Genomic DNA, 26,185 nt, shown 5'->3' with positions numbered 1-26,185 from the left:
TTAAAGAACTGAAACTATGCACAGTATATTGCATGATCACAGCAGAATTAAAGTAGAAGTCATTAACATTAAGATGCCTACAGAATCCCCAAATATTTGGAAAATAAACAGCACATTTCTAAGTAACCCATGGGCCAAAAAAGAAATCACAAAGGAAATTAAAAATATTTTGAACTGAACAATAATAAAAACCAGACGTATTAAAATGTGGGGGATGCAGCAAAAGAGTTCTAAAGGAAAATGTACAGCTTTTAATGCTCATATTAGAAAATGAGGAAGATGTAAAATCACTGATCTAAGCTCCTATTTTAAGCTAGAAAAAGAAGAGCAAATTAAACACAAAGAAATAGAAAAAGAGGACAACAATTATGGAAATGAAGGATAAAAATCATCTGATTATCTCAATAGATGCGGAAAAAGCATTTGACAAAATTAAACATCCATGTATGATAAAAACTCTCAACAAAGTTGATATAGAAGGAACATGCTTCAACATAATGAAGGCTGTATATGACAGGCCCGCAGCTAACATCATACTCAATGGTGAAAAGCTGAAAGCTGTTGCTCTAAGATCAGAAACAAGACAGGGATGCCACTCTAACCACGTTTATTCAACACGGTATTGGAAGTCCTCACCACAGCAGTTAGGCAAGAAAAAGAAATACAAGGCATCCAAATAGGAAAGGAGGGAGTAAAACTGTCATTATTTCTAGATGACATAGTACTATATATAGAAAACTCTAAATACTCCACCAAAAAACTATTAGAACTAATTAATTATCACTCAGTAAAGTTGCAGGATACAGAATTAATATACAGAAATCAGTTGCATTTCTATACACTAATAATGAGCTATCAGAAAGAGAAATTAAGAAAACAGTCAGGGGCCAGCCCCGTGGCTGAGTGGTTAAGTTCGCGCGCTCTGCTTCGGCGGCCCAGGGTTCCACTGGTTTGAATTCTGGGCGTGGACATGGCACCGCTTGTCAAGCTATGCTGAGGTGGCATCTGACATGCCACAACTAGAAAGACCCACGACTAAAAATACACAACTGTGTACCCGGTGGGCTTTGGGAGAAAAAGGAAAAATGAAATCTTTGAAAAAAAAAAAAAAAAGAAAGAAAAGAAAAGTCAGTTTACAATTGTATCAAAAAGAATAAAATGCCTAGGAATAAATGTAACCAAGGAAGTTATTAAAACCTGTATGAGACATTGATGAAAGAAATTGATGACACAAATAAATGGAAATATTACTGTCCTCATGGATTAGGAGAATTGGTATTGTTAAATGTCCATACTATGCAAAGTAATCTATGGATTCAATGCAATGCCTATCAAAATATCAATGGCATTTTTTGCAAAACTAGAAGAAAAAGTCCTAAAATGTTTATGGAACCACAAAAGACCCCAAATAACCAAAGCAGTCTTGAGAAAGAACAAAGCTGGAGGTGTCATGCTCCCTGATTTCAAACTATCCTACAAAGCTATAGTAATCAGAACAGTATGGTACTGGTATGAAAACAGACACATAGATCAATGGAATAGAATAAAGATCCCAGAAAAAAACCCACACATCTATGGTAAATTAATTTATGACAGGAGGCAAGAATATACAATGGGGAAAAGACAGTCTCTTCAATAAATGATGTTAGGAAAACTGGACAGCGACATGCAAAAGGATGCAACTGGAACACTATTTTATACCGTATACAAAAATAAATTCAAAATGGGTTAAAGACTTGAATGTAAGACCTCAACCCATAAACTCCTAGAAGAAAACATGGGCAGTCGGTTCTTTGACAGCGGTCTTAGCAGTATGGTCTCAGATCAGTTTCCTCAGGCATGCGCATCCAAAGCAAAGCAAACAAATGGGACCATGCCAGACTGAGATGCTGTTGCACAGAAAGAAAACCATCAACAAAACAGGCAACTTACTGACTGGGAGAACGTATTTTCAAATCATACATCTGATAAGGGATTAATATCTAAAATATATAAAGAACTTAATGTAACTTAATATCAAAAAATATCTGAATAATAAATGGGCAGAGGACTTGAATAGACATTTTTCCAAAGAAGACATACAGATGGCCAACAGGCACATGGAAAGTTGCTCAGCACCACTACTCATCAAAGAAATGGAGATCAAAACAACAAAGAAATATCACCTCACACCTGTCAGAATGCCTATTATCAAAAAGATAAGATACAGGCTGGCTAGGTGGTGTAGTGGTTAAGTTCGCATGCCCTGCTTCAGCAGCCCAGGGTTCACTGGTTTGGATCCTGGGCGTGGACCTGTGCACCCCTCATCAAGCCATGTGGTGGCAGGCATCCCACATATAAAATAGAGGAAGATGGGTACAGATGTTAGCTCAGGGCCAGTCTTCCTCAGCAAAAAGAGGAGGATTGGCGGTGGATGTTAGCTCAGGGCTAATTTTCCTCAAAAAAAAAAAAAAGACAAGAAATAACAAGGGTCGGATGTGGAGAAAAGAGAACCCTCATACACTGTTGGTGAGAATGTAAATTGGCGCAGCCACAATGGAAAACAGTGTGGAGATTCCTCAAAAAATTAAAAATAGAACTGCCGTACAATCCAGCAATCCTACTTCTGGATATTTATCTGAAGAAAACACAGACACTAATTCAAAGAGAATATGCATCTGTATGTTCATTGCAGCATTATTTACCATAGCCAAAATATCAGAGCAACATAAGTGTCCATTGATAGATGAATGAATAAAGAAGAAGATGTGGTGTATCTATCTATCTATCTATTTATCTATACACACAGTAGAATATTACTCAGCTATAAAAGAGAAAGAAATCTTACTATTTGCAACAACATGGATGAACCTAGTAGGTGGTGCTATGCTAAGTGAAATATGTCAGAGAAAGACAAATACTGTATGATTTCACTTATATGTGGAATCTAAAAACAAAGCAAGCAAACGAACAAAACAGAAACAGACTCGTAGATGCAGGAAACAAACTAGTGGGTACCAGAGGAAGGAGGGTTTGGGGGCCAGGTGAATAGGTGAAGGGGACTAGGGGGCACAAACTTCCACTTATAAAACAAATAAGTCATGGGGATGTAATGTACAGCATAGGAAATAAATAATATTGTAATAACTTTGAATGGGACGGATGGTAACTAGTCTTGTGGTGGTGATCATTTTGTAATGTATATAAGTATCGCATCACTATGACATACAGTTGAAACTAAGAAGATACTGTATGTCAATTGTACTTCAATAAAAAAGTATGGAAGTCAATGAAATAGCCAACGAGAGAAAAATCTATTGATTTTGCAATCAATAACATTGGCTTTTTGAAAAGATTCATAAATTTGGTAAACCTCTATTAAGACTATTCAAGGAGAAAAGAGAGAAAACACAAATTACCAATATAAGGAATGAAGAAAGGAGACATTATTATAGATCCTACAGACATTTAATGGATTAAAAGGAGATATTATGAATAATTTAATGCAAATGCCACATTGGAATGACAAATTTCTTGAAAAACACAAATTACAAAACTGACACAAAGAAGAAATATAAAATCCGAATAGCCCAATATCTAGTAAAGAGATCTAATTTATAATAAAAAGCCTTCCCACAAAGAACACTCTAGGCTCACGTGGCTTCACGAGTGAATTCTACTAGACATTTAAGGAAGAGAGAATACCAGTTCTATGCAAACTTTTTAAGAAAATGGGAGGAAGGAAGAGTTCCTTACTCATTTTATAAGGTCAGCATATCCCTGATACCAAAGTTGATGTAGATATTATAAAAAAAGAGAACTACGAACCAGAATTCCTCCATGGTGAGGTGCAAAAACTCTTAACAAAATATTACCAAATAGAATCCAAGTGCAGTCTATCCCGAGAATGTAAGCTTCACTTAAGATTTGAAAATCGATAAATGTAATTCACCATGTTAACAGACTAAAAGAAAAACATCAGATCATCTCAGTAAGTGCCAAAAAAAGCCCATTTGATAGAACTCAGCACCCATTGATGATAATGCTCAGCACACTAGGAATAGAAGGGAATTTTCCAACCAATCTGTTCAAGGGCATCTCTAATAAACCTACAACTATCATTATACTTAATTGCGAAACCTTAAACTCTTTTTTTCCCTTGAGATTGGGAACCAGCCACTCTATTTGACATTGCAGTATCGCTAGCCGTTGCAATAAGGATAAATAAATAAACGAGAAGCTGAAAAGGCATAAAGATCAGAAAAGTAAAACTGTTATTATTTGCAAATGACATAAATGTGTGTGTAGAAAACACGATGAACTATCTTAAGAACATTGTGAGACCTAATAAATTTATCCAGATTTCAGGATTCAGGATCAACCTATAAAAGTCAGTTGATTCTTATAGTATGGCCATAAAAAGTTGGAAAACGTGATTTAAAGAAAATACCATTTGTAGTAGCATCAAAAAACATTACCCAGGAGTCAATCTAAGGAATGATGTACCAGTCTTCCACCCTAGAAATTACAAAACCTTGCTGAGAGATTAAAGAAAACCTGATTAAGCGGAAAGATAAAACCAGGTTCATGGATTGAAAGACTCAGTATTGTTAGGATTCCATTCTCACTAAATTGATCTGGAGATACGACCCAGTTGGCTGCCAACAACCCAACTGGTTATCAATAGGATAATGAATAAATTACAAATGGCATATTCATACACTGGCAGAATCAAATACTGATGCATACAACAACATGGCTGAATCTTTTTGAAAATTCATGTTGAGCAAAAAAAGCCAGACACAAAGTAGTACAGAATGTATCATTCCATTTATGTGCAGTTCAAGACCAGACACAACTAGTCTATAGTGATAAATATCGGAACGTGGCTGCTTGAATGATGGGAGAGGACACTGATTGGAAAGGGATATGAGGGAACTTTCTGGAGTGCGAGAAATAGTCTATAACTGGTTTTGAATGGTGGTTATAGAGGTGTATATAGTTGTCATAACTCATCAAACTGAACATTTAAAATCTATACATTTTATTCTGATTTAATTATATCCCAATAAATGTGTTTAAATTGAAAACTGTAATTATCTTTCTGAATTACTGAACCATTTTAATGTTATGCTTTCTCATACTCAGCTAAGGAAAAAAAATTCAAGTTCTTCATTGAGACTGACGGTTTTCACACCTTTTGTCTTCGTAGGTTTTGTGTGGCCATAAAGAAAGAGAATTATCCAGACTACATGCCCTCAAACATATTTTCCGACAGTGCAAAACAGATTTTCAGACAGCCGGGGCACACCATATATCTCCTGCCAACTGTGGTCATCTGTAACTTGCTGCCTTGTGAACTTGACTTTTATGTTAAAGGAATGCCAATCAATGGGACACTGAAGCCTGGCAAAGAGGTGGCTCTGCACACAGCTGACACATCTCAGAACATTGAACTGGGTGAGGATCTAGTCAAATAACCATTTATAGTAATTCTATGAAAATGTCAGTATTTTGTGCTCATTTGGTAAACATTTTGGAGAAATTGTAGCACGTATAATATCTCAATAAGCCAGCTCAAAGGATTCATGCAGTTTGAAAAAAACAACAGAACTTCTAAGATAGAAAATTATCAAAAGAAAAAACAGAAAAAATCCAAAACATTTACAGAAGCAGCATTCAACAGAGCCTTTTTTCTTATGTTGCTCACTTGAAGTGTGGCTATAGGAAGACATTTCATCTTTTTAAACCATGCTTTTTCCTAGCTGTAAAATGAGCAAAAGCAGATGTTTCTTCTTCTCTTTTCAGGAAAGGGGAAAACATTTGCTAAGCAGGCACTGTCCTCCAGGCATTGTGTCAGGTGCTGTCACACACATGGTCTCACGCGGTCCTCACAGCAACAGTTATTTGTCCCATTTTGCTGATGGAGAAGTAGAGGTCTGGGACGTTTACTGCATCAGGTAGTTTTCAGCTGTAGGGACACGTGAAGTCAGGTGGAGATCGTCCTGTTGTAGCACTGAGAAGAGAGAGTCCCTGCTGGAGTTCGGGCAGGAAGTCCGTTTCTTTAAGGCTGTTGTGGACATGCTGAAATAATAATGACCCAGATATTTATCTTGTTACAGCTTTGTGATTTCACTGTATCATCTCATTTGCTCTTCACAACAGCACATGTATCGGGCAGAGAGGACAGCTGTTGTCCCCATTTTACAGATGAGGAACCTGAAACTCATTGAACTTAAGCAGTGTGTCCCATGACGATAAGCTTATTTCAATGAATACGTAAACCCTTGAGCTTAATGTAGAAAAGAAAAATAGTGCAATGCTAGTTGTCCATTCTAAAGAAAACAAGTCTTTGCTTTGGCATTTAAGTATTTCTTCAACAAATATTTACTGAGCCCCTGTCTAAGATGGGAATATCCTCCAACCCCACCACCACTATGTGCACACCCAGCCCTCCTAATCTTCACAGTCATGCTTTCTATGGATTACCACTTTTAATAGCCATCCTGCAATGGAGATACGATGATTATCCCCATTTGGCAGATGAGACACAGCCAGATTAAACAGTTTGTCCCACATCACGCAACTAGTAAGGATAGGCTGGGAATTTGAAGCCAGGCAGTTTGGCTGCAAAAACCTTGACTCTTTCCCTGTACTTGCGTTTACTGTGTTTCAGGCACCCAGTGTAGGGCCTGATGGATAGTAAACTCTTAATAATATAGCTGTTATTGATAGCTTTTTGGTATTCTCATCCTTCTAACTATGCAGTTCAGACTTCCTAGTGTGACTTTCAGGCCATCTGGTTTGCTTCATTTTTATTCTCACCCCAGTTTAAGGAAAATTGCCAGATAGAGACATTGGTATTGATTTTTCCAGAAGGAATCCAATTTTGTTTGGCCGTGGGCTATTTTGACAAACTAAAGTGAGCACTCAGAAAGACAATAGCTTGTATCTTCCTTAGGGGTATCACTGGAGAATTTTCCACTCTGTAAAGAATTGCTCATTCCACCTGGAACCCAAAACTATATGGTAAGAATGCGACTCTATGATGTCAACCGGCGGCAGCTGAACCTCACCATCCGGATTGTGTGTCGAGCAGAAGGATCCTTAAAGATCTTCATTTCTGCTCCATATTGGCTGATCAACAAAACAGGTATGTACAGAGGCTGCTCAAGTAGGCCTTTGGCGTTGGTCGTGGGAATTCAGATTTATTTGCTCAGCTAACTAAATGGAGCCAATGCAAATAGATTACTTCAGCAGTCTAAGCTGCTGAAACTTTCCTGCTTCCATCATAAGTGCTTAATCATGGTCGAAACTGTCCTTTTAGACAACGAACTGACCCCACTAAATAAATTCAATTTTCACTAGTTTCCCTCTTGATGATTTTTCTTTTCCTTTACCATTTACATCTGTCTTGGATGGCCTGGGTGGGATTGATGTAAACTTTTCCCCTTCTTCCTGAAGGGTTACCGCTGATCTTCAGACAGGACAACGCAAAGACGGATGCTGCAGGCCAGTTTGAGGAACATGAGCTGGCCCGGAGCCTGAGCCCACTCTTGTTCTGCTACGCTGACAAAGAGCAGCCAAACCTGTGAGTGCGGTTATGTATGGGAAGGGGAAATAAGCTCCTAGGGAAGGGAAACAATTAGCAAAGGCTATAGTATATCCGTATAAGTAGAAATATACTGTAGATAACAGTCCTGACTTGGCAGGAGAACAGGACCATGACCTAATGGGATTTTTTTCAGATCTAATTTCTCTGTTATTTGATATTGAAAATAAACCATTTGGTTGGTTTATAATGAAAGCTAGTTTTATTTTACATGTATTGAAGTAATTCTATTCATAACTCTGCCAATGAAGAGAAACCCACATGTTCTCTTTCTTCTCTGCACAGTTTTTTTTCCCCTGTAAGCAAGCTCTCAGCACAGACAGGAGCTGGCATCAGAGGGGAGGTAGGCTGGCCCTTTGGTAAAGCCTCCACCCTATCAATCTAATCCATGTCATTTTTTATAGGGTTTTGAAATCCTTCTCCTTCACCCTTGAAGTAAAATGTGCCATTTCAAGATCTCAGAGCACTCACTGCATGTTTAAAGGCAGGAAAAGCAGCAGTTGGGGACTGGATGGCGTGTCTTTTTAAAGTGTGGTGGGAGCGTTAGTTCACTTTTATTCTTGGTTTTGACGTTCTGCTTTTTACAGGAGTCTTCTAATTTATAGCCTTAATCCAAAGATAAATGGGCATGTGTGATACTGCTAAAATGCCACCCCCCGTCCTCTGGAGAAGCGTGCTGCGAGCTCACCGGGGCGTAGGGGGCGCGCAGCACCACTGGAGGCGGATGCCTCCACCAGGGAGGGTTGGAATCGAGGGTGGGGCTGGAGCTGGGAGAGGGTTGACCAGCCTGCTGGACCTGGTAGAAGGTACAGACAGCCACTTGACTTGGGTAACAAGCCCAGTCTCATTCTTTTCCTGAAAAGATTCTGAGTTTTAGATCTAGGACTTCACATTCATAACATAGTTTGAATGTCATGGTTTATAACAGCTCTATCCAGGGAATTCAGTTTCCAAAGCATTTCCACCTTGACTATCTCACTTGATTCTTCCAACATCCCAATGGATTAGGCAGGGCAGGAAATATTGTTTTATTTTAAGGTGAGGAAACTGTGGCTCAGAGAGAGAGTTACCTGCCCAAGGTTACACTGCTTGTTAGTGGTAGAGCCAGAACACATATTCAGGAATTATGTTTCCAGGATCCATGACAAGACACCAGCCAACTAAACAGTGCTTTGCTGTTTTAATAGTACCAGGCCTTAGAAGGGATGTACCCTTAGCTGCATTTTCTGTACATATTTTTCTTGTATGCTCAAGCTATTTCAGGAACCCTGGAAACACCTGAGTCAGGAAAGTATCAGTTTGCCTTGAATCCTTGTTTTTCAAGGGATAATGGATATTGTAGTATTTTGCTCATGTCTCATGGTCAAAGAGTCATAATGTTTTCTCCTAAAGCGTTTAGTTGTAGACATCAGTACATTTTACACGTTGTTTTGCTGTGGCTACCTCGAAGATAGAGTTTGACCACCGGTAATTGCCTTGCTGTGTTTGGGAATCGCATGAGAGTGAGGAAGAGTCAATATTAGAGTTCTAATTTCGGATGGTGGCCACAGCAGTGTTTCCTGATTAGAATGTGTCGATAAGACTTTCTAATGGATGAATATTTACGTGTTTGCTTTTCTGCCCCACAGCTGCACGATGAGAGTCGGAAGGGGGATTCATCCTGAAGGCATGCCGGGCTGGTGTCAGGGCTTCTCGCTGGATGGTGGTAATGGTGTCCGAGCTTTGAAAGTCATCCAGCAAGGAAACCGCCCAGGGCTGATCTATAACATTGGTGCGTTATATGTGGGGCAGCGGGAGAATCAGAACTGTTGGCCAGTGCCCTTGGCCTGGAGGAATAAGCTGGCTGCACATTTTGACCTGGCTGCAAGTGCGGATTTTCTCATTTGGCGTTGGGTCAGGTCTCTGCTCTCTGAATGCTAGGTTGATAGCAACACGGATCTGCTCTCCTGGGCCTCTAAGGAGCCACCTAAATACGGCCCTTTTGAGGTCTGGGGCCCTGTTTAACTTCAAACGCACCTGTGTCAGGAAAGTATCAGTTTGGCTTGAATCCTTGTTTTTCATGGGAATAATAGGACCACTTAGAATGCTTTTCATCCTCCAAGCATTTCCCACGCATTCATTAAAACTTGCAAACCCTAAGAGGGCAAGAAGCATTGTTCTCCTTGAAACTGAAGCAGAGAGGTTAAGTGAGTTGCCAGATGCAAAGGGGAAGTCTGGGTCAGATGTAGGATTAGGGTTGGGGCATCCACAAGTAAAGCAGAAAATATAATAAAGTGCACTTGGTGGTCATAGTAATTAGAAGCCCTAAACGAGCTTAGCTTACGGAGGTGGTAGATGTGCCGGAAGGGCACCTGTGTGCCTGTGTACCTGTGTGCCTCGTGGCCACCTGCCACTCAGCACATTTCCTGAAGAGTTAAGATAAATTTGATTTAAATATGTCTCAGGTTTAAAATGGTAACAGTGCGTCTTTCCTTTAGTATGTAATTTCCAAGGATCTCAAAGCGCTGTTTAGTGTTGAGAGTTGCAAAACCATCCAGAACTGCGCTGTTCATTGAATTCTTTTGGATGGAGGAAATATTATATTTTGCACTGTCCCATACAGTAGCTCTAGCCCCACGTGGCTGCCAAGCACTTGAGAGTACATTTCTAAGAAATATGGCAAATATGACTAAGGAATTGAATTTTTCATTTTATTTCATTTTAATGAATTTAAATAGCTGTATATGACTAGTGGATACTGTATTGGACATCGGAGATACAAAGAGTCATGTTACAGAAGGAAAGACTGAGGGGCCCACTTAGCTGTTTACCCTGAATCCCACGGGGAATCAGGGGTATGTTTGTGTTTGAAGGTTTGATAGTAGAAGCGTTTCTTCCGAGTATGGTTTCCTTTCCAGATTTTTTAAACGTGAATTTGTATGCTTTGTCCCTTGACATGGGAGCTGTGTCCTTTAAAGTCGATGTTAAGATTTTTAATAGAAGAAATCAACTTTATTTTATCTTCCAGCTGAGGATCGTTTTCTTTGCTTTTCCTCACGTGTTTGCCCCACCCCTTAAATAGGCACAGACCGCTTCATGCTGTGTTTGGCTTTCCGCTGGGGTATCTTGTCCTTGACAGTTTCCAAAGCAAGCTGCTACAGGTTAGCTGGAAGCTATAGTTGGGACAAGTTGGGGGAATGGGGGATGGAGCCTGGGCCTTCGAAAGCAGCTGGCACCAAGGAACCACAGAAATCTTGCAGAGAGGCAGATTGAGCGGCCCCGTCAGAAATGTGCCGTGAGTGCGGACTCAAACTTACATGCCAGGAGCATTCATTAAAGCTTACTACACATGTTTTTAGGGACACAGCTGTGATTTGAATTTTGTTGTTATACCCAGGAAAGGAGTAGAGGGAGTGAGCTAAGATAGCACTTTATAATTCTTAAGGATCGTGAGATCTTGGCATATATTATCAAGGGAATTTGTGGAATCTCTTACTTGAATATTTTTGAATAACTGGATAGATAACTAACTCCCTATCAGGAAAGTCTAGAGCACGGTCCCAAGCTGAAAAGCCGGGGGGGCCTTGCCGATTAGCCTCACATGTACCTCCAGAAGAAGGACTTGGTACATTTTTATCTTATCAGCTGTTCATTCATTGGGGGTTTGCCAGAGCAATCTAAGATGAAAAGGGAAACAAAAAAGCCTGTTTTTTCCCAAAAATTGAGTCTCAGTACTGTATACTCTTGTTATAATATCAAATTAAACACATCTTTTGTAGGCAGACTTTGTGTCAGTTGAGATCAGCTAGCTATGATAATGTCAGTTTCTGACTATTAATGTTTTTCTGGATGTCACAGAAAGGAAAGTGATAGGGTGTATCTCCCTACTCCAGTATTACTTGGCGTTTTTTAGACACCGAGTTTCAGAGGTTTTTGTTTTTGTGATTTACTCAGTCTTTTAGGTATTTTGAAGACTTATGTTAAAGGAATACCAGATTTTTCAAGCCAGTGCAAGTGAATTATGGAGTTAACAAATTGGGATGTTTATAATTGGGATTATGTTGGGACATCCAGGACACCCGCTTGTCATATCCTAAGGCCTCTTCCTGCTTAATGCTTCTCTTGATACTTGCTGAGTGCTCAGTGGAGTCCTTGTTTCTGTCCCGTCATGGTAGGAGCAAGGGCTCCTGAGGCAGGCGGCCTGGATTTGAATCCCGGCTGTGCCGCCTACTGGCTGTGCGACCTAGGGCAAGTTACCCAGCTTTCCGTGCTTAGTCTCCTCATCTGTAAAATGGAAAAAATGAAGATACCTAAGTCATAAGATTGTTAGGAGAATTAAATCGAGAGCCTTTGGTAGAGGATATAGCATGTATTGAGTTCAATAAATACTATATTACTTCTACTGTATTATTACTTGTACTATAAGTATTTTTATCATTGTATAACCAGAGCTCAGCCCAGTCCCTTGAATATAGTTGCTATATTTTTTGTCTGAATGAATGAATTGTTCATCCCACTAAGTTCATATTTTTTAGAATTGTTATCAGAGTTTTTAAGGTAATTCAGTGCAATTTCATTTTTTTCTTTCCTTCTTTGGGATCTAGTGTTTTGAGATTTCCTTCTGATTGATTGTAACTTTCTTTCCTTGCTATGTGTTTTGTTCACTATTTTTATTTTCAGTACATAGCAGGTGCTGAAAACATTGATTTTGTGAATGAACAAATTCTATGATATTTAGCATTATTTCAGCTGGATTCTTGGGCAGTGGGCTAAAAATAAATACTGGAGAAGAATCCGTTGAGTTCAGGGCAATGCAGAATCCAATTAAGTAATCTGAAATTTCTACTATATGCTGTAAAAGGGCAAGACCTCTAGGAGGAAATTTTGTTTCCCAGATGTAAGCAGAATGTATTACGTTAACTGTCTTAGCAGTCAGCTCCATAAATGGAAACCACAGGTATCTGTGACTAAACACCTGTGTGTTTTAGTTGTTGTTGTAACGGCACATGCTTTTTGAAGAAGCTAGGAATTATGGGGATGGTGATATTGCCACTGAGACTTTTTAAGGCCTCAGTGGGAATAAAGACTAATACTTTGAATACCATTGCTGTTTTCATTCCATTTTTGGAAGGCTTGACAGCCTTTTTGGGTGATAGAATTGTCTTCTAGGAGAGACTGAGTAATTGTAAAGGCTATTTATTTTTGTCAGACCGCAAAATTTCTGTCTTCCAATTAATTCATGTAAATGATTTTTGTCATTTCTAGGTATTGATGTCAAGAAAGGCCGAGGTCGATATATTGACACCTGTATGGTTATCTTTGCCCCCCGTTACCTGTTAGATAATAAATCATCTCACAAGCTTGCATTTGCACAGAGGGAATTTGCCAGGGGACAGGTAAGCAGTTTGCTTTTGAAGAATGACTAGTGTTTATTTAATAGCACAGTGAATTTTAATGTCATGGCCTATCTCCTCATCAACACTGGTAACTTTTATGATGTGAGTTACCATTTTGTGCCTTTGGTACCCTAAATAGCTCCTGGAAGAAGGCAAGGCCCAAAGTAGGTACTTAGTAAACATTGTCTTGACGTGTTGACTACAGCCTGTGATCCTGTGTGTTTTAGGGAACGGCCAATCCTGAAGGTTACATCTCCACCCTTCCTGGTTCCAGCGTGGTGTTCCATTGGCCTCGGAATGACTACGACCAACTGTTGTGTGTCAGACTGATGGATGTTCCCAATTGTATTTGGTCTGGAGGCTTCGAAGTCAACAAAAATAATTCCTTCCATATCAACATGAGGTAAGTTCGGAGACTGTATGTGGACAGAAAGTAGCCTTGTTGGAGGTTCAGTAATGTAAACAGTAAGCAGAACCTACCATAACAATTTTAAAAATTTATAGAGCTATAAATAGTAGTAAATAGTAATACTGCCCTCATGAAATGGGCACATATGTTTCTGGCTTAGACAAAGGTCTTAACATTTGTAAAGGCAAGTAAGTATGAGTGAATTTTGGTGGAATGCATTAAAGGAAATGTCAACCGTTTTGACTGTTTTGCCATTGCTGCTGAGGTTCCAAGTCCAGGGGTGGCACTGAGCCGATGATTGCCTGCAACTCTGAAAATCCTGTCTGTGTTTAGATGGTAACACTGATTATAAACGTTTTTGTCTATTCTTACACACTGTGCAAAACTCTTCTCTCATTTGATGCTGTTTCAGTAAATCATCTGGCTGTCTGAAGTGCCCAATGCAGTGACCCTCAGGTCCTTGTTAAGAAAAACCAACCACCATGGGGCTGGCCCCGTGGCCGAGTGGTTAAGTTCACGTGCTCTGCTGCAGGCTGCCCAGTGTTTTGTTGGTTCGAATCCTGGGCGCGGACATGGCACTGCTCATCAGACCACGCTGAGGCAGCGTCTCACATGCCACAACTAGAAGGACCCACAACGAAGAATATACAACTATGTACTGGGGGGCTTTGGGGAGAAAAAGGAAAAAAATAAAATCTATAAAAAAAAAAAAAAACTGTTTAAAAAAAAAAAGAAAGAAAAAGAAAAATCAACCACGGGCCAGTGCTGTGGCCGAGTGGTTAAGTTGGCGCGCTCCACTTTGGTGGCCCAGGGTTTTGCCGGTTTGGATCCTGGGTGTGGACATGGCACCGCTCATCAAGCCATGCTGAGGCAGTGTCCCACATGCCACAACTAGAAGGACCCACAACTAAAAATACACAACTATGTACCAGGGGGCTTTGGGGAGAAAAAGAAAAAAATAAAATATTTAAAAAAAAAGAAAAATCAACCAAATTCAGCCTCAGCTAGCACAGTATGACTCTTTCTGCTTTCATCAAATGCTTTTTTAAAAAATGTATTTAAAAAGATTTTTTAAATTGCGGTAAAATACACTTATGGAATATGAGAAAGATAACACAAAGACTCAGGGGTTGTTTTGTGGGCCTCAGGCACATGACATAAAATGTACCATCTTAACCATTTTTAGGTTCACTAGTGTTGAGTACATTCATAGTGTTGTACAACCAATCTCCAGAACTCTCTTCATCTTGCAGAACTGAAACTCTAGACCCATGAAACAGCAAATCCCAATTTTCTCCTTCTCTAACCCCTGGCAACCACTATTCTACTTTCTCTATGAATTTGACTGGTCTGGGTACGTCAGATAAGTGGAATCATACAGTATTGGTCTTTTTGTGACTGGCTTATTTCACGTAGCTATGTCCTGGGGTTCATCCATGTTGTCATGTGTGTCAGAATTTCCTTCCTTTTTAGGGCTGAATAATAAGTATATGCCACATTTTGCTTATCCATTCATCTATTGATGGCAACTTCCGTTGCTTCTACCTTTTGACTGTTGTGAATGTGCTGCTATGAATATGGTTGTACAGATATTTCTTTGAGTCCCTGCTTTCAATTCTTTTGGGTATATACTCAGAAGTGGAATTGTTGGGTCATATGGTTATTCTATTTTTAATTCTTTGAGGAACTGCCATACTGTTTTCTATAGCAGCCGCACCATTTTATGCTCCTAACAACAGTGCACAAGGTTTCCCATTCCTCCACGTCCTCGCCAACAATGGTTATTTTCTGCTTTTTTGATAGTAGCCTTCCTAATGGGTATGAAGTGGTATCTCCTTGTGGTTTTGATTCACATTTCTCTAAGGGTTAGTAAGGTGAAACTTTTCATGTGTTGGCCATTTGTGTATCTTCTTTGGAGAGACATCTATTCAATTCCTTTGCCCATTTTTGAATTGGGTTGTTTTTGTTGTTGTTGTTAAGTTGTAGGAGTCCTTTATATATTCTGGATATTAACCTCTTATGAGATACATGATGTGCGCATGTTTTCTCCCATTTCATACACTGCCTTTTCACTCTGTGGATTGTATTCTGTGATGTATAGAAGTTTTAAATTTTGATGTAGTCCAACTTATTTTATTTTTATTTTTTTAAAGATTTTTTTTTTTTATTTTTTCCTTTTTCTCCCCAAAGCCCCCCGGTACATAGTTGTATATTCTTTGTTGTGGGTCCTTCTAGTTGTGGCATGTGGGACGCTGCCTCAGCGTGGTTTGATGAGTACTGCCATGTCCGCACCCAGGATTCAAACCAACGAAACACTGGACCGCCTGCAGCGGAGTGCGTGAACTTAACCACTTGGTCACGGGGCCAGCCCCAGTCCAACTTATTTTAACTTTTATTGCCTGTGCTTTTGGTGTCATATTCAAGAAATCATTGCCAAATTCAATATCATGAAGGTTTTCCCCTATGTTTTCTTCTGAGAGTTTTATAGTTTTTGCGCTTACATTTAGGTCTTTGATCCATTTTGAGTTACTATTTGCATATGGTGTAAAGTAAGGGTCCAACTCTATTCTTTTGTTTATGGATATCCAGTTTTCCCAGCAACATTTATTGAAAAGACTCTCCTTTCCCCGTGGAATGGTCTCGGCACCCTTGTCAAAGATTATTTGACTTGGGGCAGGCCTGATGGTGCAGCGGTTAAGTGCGCACATTCTGCTTTGGTGGCCCGGGATTCGCTGGTTCGGATCCCAGGTGCGGACATGGCACCTCTTGGCAAGCCATGCTGTGGTAGGCATTCCACATATAAAGTAGAGGAAGATGGGCACGGATGTTAGCTCAGGGCCAGTCTTCCTCAGCAAAAAGAGGAGGATTGGCAGCAGTTAGCTCAGGGCTAATCTTCCTCAAAAAAAAAAAAAAAAAGATTATTTGACCCTATATGTGAGGGTTTATTTCTGGGCTCTATTCCATTCATCCCTATGTCTGTCTTTATGCCAGTGTCACAGTGTTTGGATTACTGTAGTTTGATGATAAGTTTTGAAATTAGGGAAGTGTGAGACCTCTAACTTGGTTCTTTTTCCAGATTAGTTTGGCTATTTGGAGTCCATTGAGATTCCATCTGAATTTTAGGATGAATTTTTCTATTTCTGGAAAAAAAACACTTGAGATTTTGATAGGGATTGCATTAAATCTGAAGATACACTTTGAGTAGCATTGGCATCTTTAACAATATTTTTTTTTTTTGAGGAAGATTAGCCCTGAGCTAACTGCTGCCAATCCTCCTCTTTTTTTAAATTTTTGCTGAGGAACACTGTCCCTGAGCTAACATCTGTGCCCATCCTCCTCTGCTTTCTATATGTGGGATGCCTGCCACAGTATGGCTTGCCAAGCAGTGCCATGTCTGCACCCGGGATCTGAACCTGCAAACCCTGGGCCACCGAATCGGAACATGTGAACTTAACCACTGTGCCACTGGGCTGGCCCCGACATCTTAACAATATTGATTGTTCCAATCCATGAACATGGGATGCCTTTCCATTTATTTGAATCAGTGCTATTTTAATACACTTAGAAGCAAAATTTAACCTTTTATACTTTATGGTTAGTTCTCTGTTGAGGACACTATTGTAAGGGAACAGAAAAATGGCTAATTTAATAATAGATGATCCAAAATAGTATCTATATTTGACTTTTAAAAAGATGCGTTATCTTGGGGCCAGCCTGGTGGTTTTCCAATAAATAGTCCCTTAAAATGCCCTCATAGCAACACCCCCTCCCCTGATCTAGGATCCAGGCAAGGACCGTGCATTTTATTTGGCTGATACATCTTATCTGCTTTAATCTAGAATAATCTCACTCTTCCTTTTTGTCTTTATTGACATTGACATTTTTAATGAGTCCAAGCCAGTTTCTTGTAGCATGTCCTATTTTCTGGTTCCTATATATAGATTTGGGTCAAACATTTTTGGTAAGACTCCTACCTGTGTGGTTGAGCGTTTCACACTGCGTCACATCAGGAGGCCTGTGGTGTCTGTTGGTCCCGTTGTTCATGTTGCTAAATTCAGTCATCACTTGGTTAAGGTGTTGTCCTCCAGGTCTATCTATTCTAAGGTTACTTTTTCTTCTTTGTAAATAAAAGTAGTCCTTTGGGGGGACAATGTAAGACTGTGTATATTCTGTTTCCCAAAATCCTTTCACTCAGTGGTTTGATGGTTCTTACTGAATCAATTATTACATTGGTGGTTGCAAAACGGTAATTTTCTAATTCTCTCATTTCTTCTGCATTTATTACCTGATATATTTCTGTAAAGAAGAGCTTTCGTTTCTCTCCAGTGATGTATCTTTATATAAATACACACATATAAAAATTATGATTACATACTGGTACCTCCAACCACAGGATTCTTCCTTACCTTCCTCATCCTACAGTGAGAACTCTGATTATCAATAACATTGATATATTAGTTTGAACCATATGAAATTGCTTTTTTCTATATCAAAAGTAGTCTAATAACAACAGTTTTATGTAGTTCAACTAATATTTACTCATTTGCTGTGCTGACACTATTACCCAAAACAAACCCACTACGTAAAATTTGTAGATCTTATGGTACAGTTACAGTGTGCTGTTCAGAAGTTGTTTGAATGAATTCTTTTTTACTGTCTGATTATACTGTCAATTTCTACTTTTTTAGTGTGGTCAAAGAAAACACAGTGGTTTTTTTTTTTAGTTTATTAATTTTGTTTCTTCTTGTTTGATGTTATACTTTACTTTTTTTTGGTGAGGAAGAGTGGCCCTGAGCTAACAACATCTGTTACCAATCTTCCCTTTTTTCCCCCGCAAAGCTACACTATATAGTTACGTATCCTAGTTGTAAGTTGTTTTAGTTCTCTATGTGGGATGCTGCCATGGCATCTCTTGATGAGCGGTGTAGGTCCATGCCCAGGATCCGAACTGGCAAACCCTGGGCCACTGAAGCAGAGTGCACGAACTTAACCACTACCCTACTGGGCCAGCCCCTAACACAGTAGTATTAATTGAGGTCCAAGCAATATTGTGATTGTGTGAAGTATGAGAAGAAAGTGAACTGCAGTGTGTTTCGTCCATTTTAAGCGCCTCTTATGTTTCTTTTTTCTGCAGAGATACCCTGGGAAAATGCTTCTTCCTACGCGTGGAAATTACTCTCCGAGGAGCTACCTATAGGATCTCATTTAGTGACACGGATCAGTTACCCCCTCCCTTCCGAATTGACAACTTCTCTAAGGTACCAAGTGGAGTTGAGAGCCTGTTTGGCTGTTTCATATACGGGAAGGTGGAGTATATATTGCTCTTAAAATAATGACACATTTTAGACTTGGGTTTAAAAGAAGCTATACAGGGGTCTCTGTAGCTGGACAACCCTAGAAATCCTTACCATTAGGAGATGGTTTCTGCTGGTTATTTATTTATTTTTTTTGGTGAGGAAGATTGTCCCTGAGCTAACATCTGTGCCAGTCTTCCTCTATTTTGTATGTGGGATGCCGCTACAACATGGCTTGATGAGCTGTGCACAGGTCTGCACCTGAGAACCGAGCCCTCAAACCCTGGGCCACTGAAGCTGAGTGTGTGAACCCAACCACTATGCCACCAGGCCGGCCCCCTCTCCTGGTTATTTTGGTTGCTGGGCAGCCTTGTCCAGAAGTGACTTTTCAGCCCACAAAACTTATTTTGACTAGATTATTTGTTTGATGTGGTGCCCTTTGTAGACATTCCATACAAACAGAGAGAGGGAGCAGACTGTCCAATGACAGTGGGAATGCACAGTTCTACTGTTGCTTAGTATTTTTATAAATCTTCCAAATAAGCCAAAATGTAAATCATTAGATTTATTTTAAATTCTGCTTTTGAATAACATCTTAAAATATGTGACTTTCTGTAGCCGAATTCCAAAATTTCCTTTCCTTTCTGGTTCAAAGTGTATCACAGAGGGTGAGGGTAGAACAGATGCCATTGAAAGGATGGAATTGGTTTCCCTAGGTATTTAGCATGGCAAGGCTTCTTAAAGCACTTTTCCCAACAGGCCGTAGCCCATAATGGTGGGCTTTTTGCAATTTGGAAGACGATTAGAAAGGCATTTGAAGAGGCGAGACGATGAACCTCCCTTGTGCTTATAGCATGTAGGGTTTGTTTGGGAAGGATCTGGAATTTAAACCTAGGAAGCAGTGAATAGCTTTCCAGTAACATCACTCTGAACGAAAGTCCTCTCTCCTCTCTGCCATCACTGTAGGTCCCGGTCGTCTTTACTCAGCATGGGGTGGCTGAACCCAGGCTCCGAACTGAAGTGAAGCCCATGACTTCATTGGATTATGCCTGGGACGAACCTACACTGCCACCTTTTATCACTCTGACTGTGAAAGGGGCAGGTTCCTCTGAGATCAGCTGCAACATGAATGATTTCCAGGATAACCGACAGCTTTATTATGAAAATTTCATTTACATTGCTGCTACATATACATTCTCTGGGTAATTCTGGGTTAAATTGCTTTTCTTATAAAGCAGAAGGTTCTAATTATTAACTGGTTTTAAATTTTAAGCATTTCTCAGGAGGCCGAAGGATGAAGGAAGATTCCTTCTATTCTTTACCAAATCCTAGGCTCAAAGTGTATTTTGAGAGGTCTTTAGTCTAAACTCTTGTCTACTGGCTGGATTAAAATTTATCCAAAGAGGCAAGACTCTGGTCTTTTTGAGGCTCTCTCCAGTAATCTGTTCTAGGATTTAACAACTGGATAAGGTGTTGTTCTTATAGTATCTTAAATTCCTCTTGCTCAAAGATGGTGTTTTTTTATATATTTTTAAACTTCTTGCTGCTACTTTTCAGTTTGGTTTACCCCTTTCCTCGTTTGAAACTGACTAATCTTCATCATAATTCTTCAGATCACCATTCTGACTCCCCCCTCACTGAGAATACTGATTAAGCAGACACTTAAGGGTATATCTTAATGGGCACCTAAAGCCAAGCAACGTAGCTTAACTTGGCAGTAATTCCAGTTGCCTTAGAATGTAATCCTCACTGTTGTCTGACTGTTGTGTTTAGAAACCTCAGGTGAAGAGCAGCCAGCTTATTCTACTTCTGTGTTAGACTGGTATATAGATTTGCACATGGACGTTCAAAACATTGGGGTTTAAAAAGTAGTCATCCCACCAACATGTGAACACAGTTTATTGTTTCTGTGCTGGTTACGGGGCCAATTTTAAGGTTTATCCGTGAAGAAACAGGGAAAATAGCTGAATCTTTAGCATTACAAATGTAAATCGCTTGATGAACTGGATATTTAAAGTCATATTCCTTCCTGAAATGTTCTGAATAACGTTGCTTATGAATGATATTTTTGTATGTGGTTGAGGCCCACAAGGTAAACTCTGGGTGTGTGCGTTCTCTCTCATCTGCCTGCAGGCCGGATTTCTCTGGTAATGAACTGAATGGACATCTTTGCTTAGCGGAGCCGTTCCCTCTTCCTAGTTCTCTTTGTTAATGATTGTGCTGGGATATTTATCTTGTTAGAATTCAGTCAGTCGTGTTTGTTTCTTTTGAAAGATTATGGTCCTCAACAGAGTGACATGATTAAGGTTTTAGTGCCTGAAAGGCTAGTTCTTAATCTGGTTGCTAATCATGTTTTTCTCTTATGTTCTTATGTTAAATTCCAATACCTACTAAGCTCTTTAACTGAGGAGTCCTGGTGGAGGATTATGAGTTTAATGGGTTGAACAGACTGGAGCAGAGGACGGGAGAAGCTCCTGGGAATCCTGGTGTGCTGAGAGGTTGAACTGTCTTTCGGAATGTATTAGATCCTATTTCTTGCATTTTTGGAGAGAACTAGTGATGGGGAAGAAGACTAGTTTTGTTTTTGTTGTTTTGTATTTTAAATTGAGGTAAAATTCACATAACATAATATTAACCATTTTATTTCATTTTATTTTTTTAAGATTTTTTTAATTTTTTCTATTTTTTATTTTTTCCTTCTTCTCCCTCAAGCCCCCCAGTGCATAGTTGTGTATTTTAGTTGTGGGTTCTTCTAGTTGTGGCATGTGGGACGCCGCCTCAGCGTGGCCTGATGAGCTGTGCCATGTTGGCGCCCAGGATCTGAACTGGTGAAACCCTGGGCCGCCAAAGTGGAGCGTGTGAGCTTAACCACTCGGCCACGGGCCGGCCCCCAAATTAACCATTTTAAAGTGAACAGTTGGGTGGCATTTAGTACATCCATGATGTTGTGCGACTATGTCCGTCTAGTTCCACTAATTTCCATCACCCCAAAAAGGAACTCCAAACCCGTTAAGTACTAACTCCCCACTGCCCTCTTCTCCCAGCCCCTGGCGACTGCCAGTCTGCTTCCTGTCTCTATGGACTTACCTATTCCAGATATTTCCATAAATTGAATCATAGAATATGTGGCCTTTTGTGTCTGGCTTCTTCCACTTAGCATAATGTTTTCAAGGTTCATCCACATTGTGGCGTGTATCAGTACTTCATTCCTACTCTGGCTGAGTAATATTCCATCGTATGTGATTAAGCACCACATTTTGTTTATCCATTCATCCATCGATGGACATTTGTGTGGTTTCTACCTTTTGGCTATTGTGAACAGTGCTGCTATCCACATTCATGTGTTTGTTTAAGTACTTGTTTTTAATTCTTTTGTTTCTATACCTGGGAATGGAATTGCTGAGTCTATGGTAATTCTATGTTTAACTTTTTAAGGAACTGCTCTACTCTTTTCCTCAGCAGCTAAATCATTTTACATTCCCACAGGTAATGTACAGGGGTTCCAGTTTCTACACATCCTCAGGAACACTTATTTTCTGTTTTGTTTTCTTTTTATTGTAGCCGTCCTACTGGATGTGTAGTGGCATCTCATTGTTTTAATTTGCATTTTTTAAATAACTAATGATGTTGAGGATCTTTTCATGTACTTTTTGGCCATTTGTATATCTTCTTTGGAGAAATGTCTGTTCAAATCCTTTACCCATTTTACTCCATTCTTTTTTCCTTTTCTGCGTTTTCTCCCCAAATCCCCCCAGCACATAGTTGTAATTTTAGTTGTGGGTCCTTCCAGCTGTGGCATGTGGGACGCCGCCCCAATGTGGCCCAATGAGCAGTGCCATGTCCATGCCCAGGATCCCAACCGGCGAAATCCTAGGCTGCTGAGTGGAGGGCTCGAACCCAACCACTCAGCCACGGGGCTGGCTCCCCTTCACCCATTTTTAAATATGAGTTTTTGCCTTTTTATTGTTGAACTTTTGAGAGTTTCTTATATAATATTGATACAAATATCATATCATATATATGGCTTGCAAATATTTTCTCCCATTCTATGGATTGTCTTTACTTTCTTGATGGTGTCCTTTGGAGGACAAAAGTTTTTAATTTTGTTGAAATCTAATTTATCTATTTTTGGGGGGGGGTCACTTATGCTTTTGGTGTCATGAAAACTAGTTTTTAACTCTGAATTTATCACTCCCTTTTTTGATGATAGAGATTAGTGGAAACAGGAGAATAATCTAAATAAAACCTCATCTAAACACTCTGAAGTGTAGCTCGGCTGCAGCATTCCATAAAGCTTAGGATTCTTAAGCCACAGAGAAACACAACACGATTGAGTTGGAGGAAGGTGATTATGAAGGCTTTGTTTCTTTTCATCCTAAAGGGACTTCTGATTTCTTGCCAAGACTTGGGGATGCAGTGATGCTGATCTGCTTTTCAAAGAGTAGAACAAATTCTCGGACCCTTGGAATGTCTGGCTTAGTGGGGTTTTTTTGTTTGTTTTTCCTCTGAAGATATATAGTCACCCTTTTATGCCTGAATTTTAAGCTACTAAAATTATCAGGAGTGGGGAAATATCAGAGTATGTCCTCTGACAATGAATGTCAGGAAAATACCACAACCTTGGTCTTTCTGCTATTGAGTCAGACTTTTTCTTCTGTGATTTAAAGAAAATTCTCTTCTTTCTAATAGAGGTTTTAGGCGTTTGCTTATGAGTACCTGAGTGCATATGTCAGTATACAGCTGTACGTGTATGTGTGTGTCTACACATTATTGTTAACATTCTAGTTTACAGGAGGGGACAGGAAGGCCTGTGGCTTCCAACAAGGCCGTTACCTGTGCGGAGCTCGTCTTGGACGTCTCACCAAAGACACAAAGAGTCATTTTAAAGAAAAAGGTAAGAGTGCTTGGAATTTGGAGACTTTTAGTGCTCGGGTCGTCTAGTGCGAGCTGTCCTCCAGCTGAGGAAATGGAGACCTGGGCTGCACCACCTGCTCGGGTGGGACCTCGGCGGTGTGACCGCTCCAGTCCGTGCCCTTCCCGCTGTCCTGGGACGGCTGCCCCAGGGTTTCCAAGCCCTTCTCGTCTTCAAGGCCTTTTTGGAGAACTTAGTTCTTGAATTTATTTTTTTTCAAATTTGTGATCTGTCATTTTTATTGCTCTATTTTTCTGTTGCAACACTCCTCTAATCTGCTTTTCCCTAAAATGAATGAAAAAATTATCCAACTGAAGTTTTTTTCCCTTTTTATGCTGACATTCTTTTCAAGTCGGGTTAGGGCAATGTTCATGCTAATAGACCTAGGCACAAACCGTAAGACAGGAAAGTTCAGCCAGAAGTGTTATCACGAGTGCCAGGACTGCTAGTAAACGGTCCCACTTCCAAAGGAAAGATGTTTGAGCACACAGGGCTGTGGACGCTCCTCTGAGAGGAGCGAGACCACCAACTGTGATTATTTGAAACACACTCACCTGAGGGGTGTGTTCCTGAAGGTTTCTCATAATGTAAAGGACGTAATCACAAATAACTCTGATGGAGGATGTCTGCTTACCACCTCAGTGGCCCTAATGCTGGCAAAGTATGGCTTTTGTCACATAAAGTGCTATCACGTGAGGCAAGAATCAAGCTCATGCATGATTCATTTGGCTTTAAGGTTATACAACTCTTAGCACATTTTTAATTGAGGGGGGAGATTCAAATTTTTCACATCAAATGAAACTTTAATACATGTGTTTTTAATTCAGTTTTATATATATATATTTTTTTAAAGATTTTATTTTTTTTCCTTTTTCTCCCCAAAGCCCCCCGGGAGATAGTTGTATATTCTTCGTTGTGGGTCCTTCTAGTTGTGGCATGTGAGACGCTGCCTCAGCGTGGTCTGATGAGCAGTGCCATGTCCGCGCCCAGGATTCGAACTAACGAAACACGGGGCCGCCTGCAGCGGAGCGCACGAACTCAACCACTCGGCCACGGGGCCAGCCCCTCAGTTTTATATTTTTTAAGAGCTTTATTGAGATATAGTTCATATACCATACTAATCGCCTATTTGAAATAGACAGTTCAGTGGTTTTTAGCGTATCCACAGATACGTGTAGCCATCACTACACTCGGTTTTAGAGAGTTTATCACCTCAAGAAGAAACCCTGTGTCCGTTAGCTGCCACCCACACGAGCCCCTGAGCCCCGAGCCCTGAGGGATCGCTGATGCACATTCTCTCTGTGCGCTTCCCTGTGCTGGACTCTCGCATGAGTGGTCTTGTGTGAGTGGCGTCTTTCACTTAGCCCGGTGTTTTTAAGGTTCGTCCCTCTGTCAATCTTAGGATTGATAATACTTCTCCATGTATTTTTATATCGCATCAGTTTAAATTTGCTTAAAATGTTACCACACTCTTTTATATAAGGCTGTGCTTATGTGTGAGATGCATTTTAGAAGTGAAATTTGGGACTGGTGATGACTAAAGAGACCATGAGGCACAGTAATTGAAATTAAACAATTTTTGGAGCATTTATTGGGAATTTTGAAAAAGAAAATTTTGAAAAGCAATAATTTAAAAACAAAAGAAGGGGGCCAGTCCGGTGGTGCAGTGGTTAAGTGTACACGTTCCGCTTTGGTGGCCCGGGGTTCGCCGGTTCGGATCCCGGGTGCGGACATGGCACCACATGGCAGGCTATGCTGAGGCAGGCATCCCACATATAAAGTAGAGGAAGATGGGCATGGATGTTAGCTCAGGGCCAGTCTTCCTCAGCAAAAAGAGGAGGATTGGCAGCAGTTAGCTCAGGGCTAATCTTCCTCAAAATAAAAAGTAAATAAAAAATAAAAAAATAAAAATAAAAACAAAAAAAGCAACTCTGACGGAAGGCAAGCAAATTGAAAAAAGAAATGGAAGAGCCTTCAGAAATGATATTGTTGGATGACGTTCAAAGAATTTTCAAGTTGATGAGGATATTAGGGTGTATGAAAACCAACTCAGGAGGAAGATGATTTATCAAGTGGGATAGGATCATCAGGTGTGGTCAGTAAAACATGAATAATAAAGATATGTATAGTTCCAAGCGCTAGGTTGACTGTTAAGCAGACAAAAACAGCTATTTTTTATAAAGTAACAAAAAACATGTTAAGTAAGATTTTATAACTTATACATTTTCACAGTTGTTATTTCACTTGATAACGATGAAACTGGTAAATAGAAGGTAGATGATCAGTGAGTTGCATTCACATTTAAAACAAAGTTCTGTGAATTGGCATCAGGAGATGGACCTGTGCTCTTTAACTGGAAACCAAGAATAGAATGTTTGACGTCTTAGGTTTTTGTTTGTTTGGGTTTTTTTCTTTTTATTTTGAAAGAGTCTCAAATTTACAGAAAAGTTGGCAGAAATTCTATGGAAGTGACGCTGTGATTTTGATTTGTCCTTTTGCCGGTGATGTTGACTTTAGCACCTGAGTAAGTTGGTGTCTGCCACCCTCTCCACTGTGAAGTGAAGCTTCTCTTTTCCTCCGTGTTTAATAAACATTTCGTAGAGA

General features: G+C 39.9%; 1 protein-coding gene across 9 annotated transcripts in view; it reads left to right on the top strand.

The window, feature by feature from the left end:
• VPS13D (vacuolar protein sorting 13 homolog D) overlaps nucleotides 1-26,185 on the top strand; it is a 253,122-nt gene that overhangs the window by 100,218 nt on the left and 126,719 nt on the right. For all 9 annotated transcript variants that reach the window (XR_006888444.1, XR_006888443.1, XR_006888445.1 and 6 more), the window contains 9 exons: nucleotides 5,192-5,439; nucleotides 6,941-7,132; nucleotides 7,444-7,570; nucleotides 9,220-9,362; nucleotides 12,836-12,966; nucleotides 13,194-13,369; nucleotides 18,510-18,633; nucleotides 19,636-19,871; nucleotides 23,455-23,563. Coding sequence is in view for 6 of the 9 variants with exons in the window: in XM_046660125.1 (XP_046516081.1) it covers nucleotides 5,192-5,439; nucleotides 6,941-7,132; nucleotides 7,444-7,570; nucleotides 9,220-9,362; nucleotides 12,836-12,966; nucleotides 13,194-13,369; nucleotides 18,510-18,633; nucleotides 19,636-19,871; nucleotides 23,455-23,563 (1,486 nt within the window). In the remaining 3 variants the exon portion in view is untranslated. The remainder of the gene's footprint in view (nucleotides 1-5,191; nucleotides 5,440-6,940; nucleotides 7,133-7,443; nucleotides 7,571-9,219; nucleotides 9,363-12,835; nucleotides 12,967-13,193; nucleotides 13,370-18,509; nucleotides 18,634-19,635; nucleotides 19,872-23,454; nucleotides 23,564-26,185) is intronic.

This window comes from Equus quagga, chromosome 5, assembly GCF_021613505.1.
Source record: "Equus quagga isolate Etosha38 chromosome 5, UCLA_HA_Equagga_1.0, whole genome shotgun sequence".
Taxonomy (NCBI): domain Eukaryota; kingdom Metazoa; phylum Chordata; class Mammalia; order Perissodactyla; family Equidae; genus Equus; species Equus quagga.
Note: the sequence above shows the minus strand (reverse complement) of the source record. Positions and strands in the feature narration are given on the sequence as shown.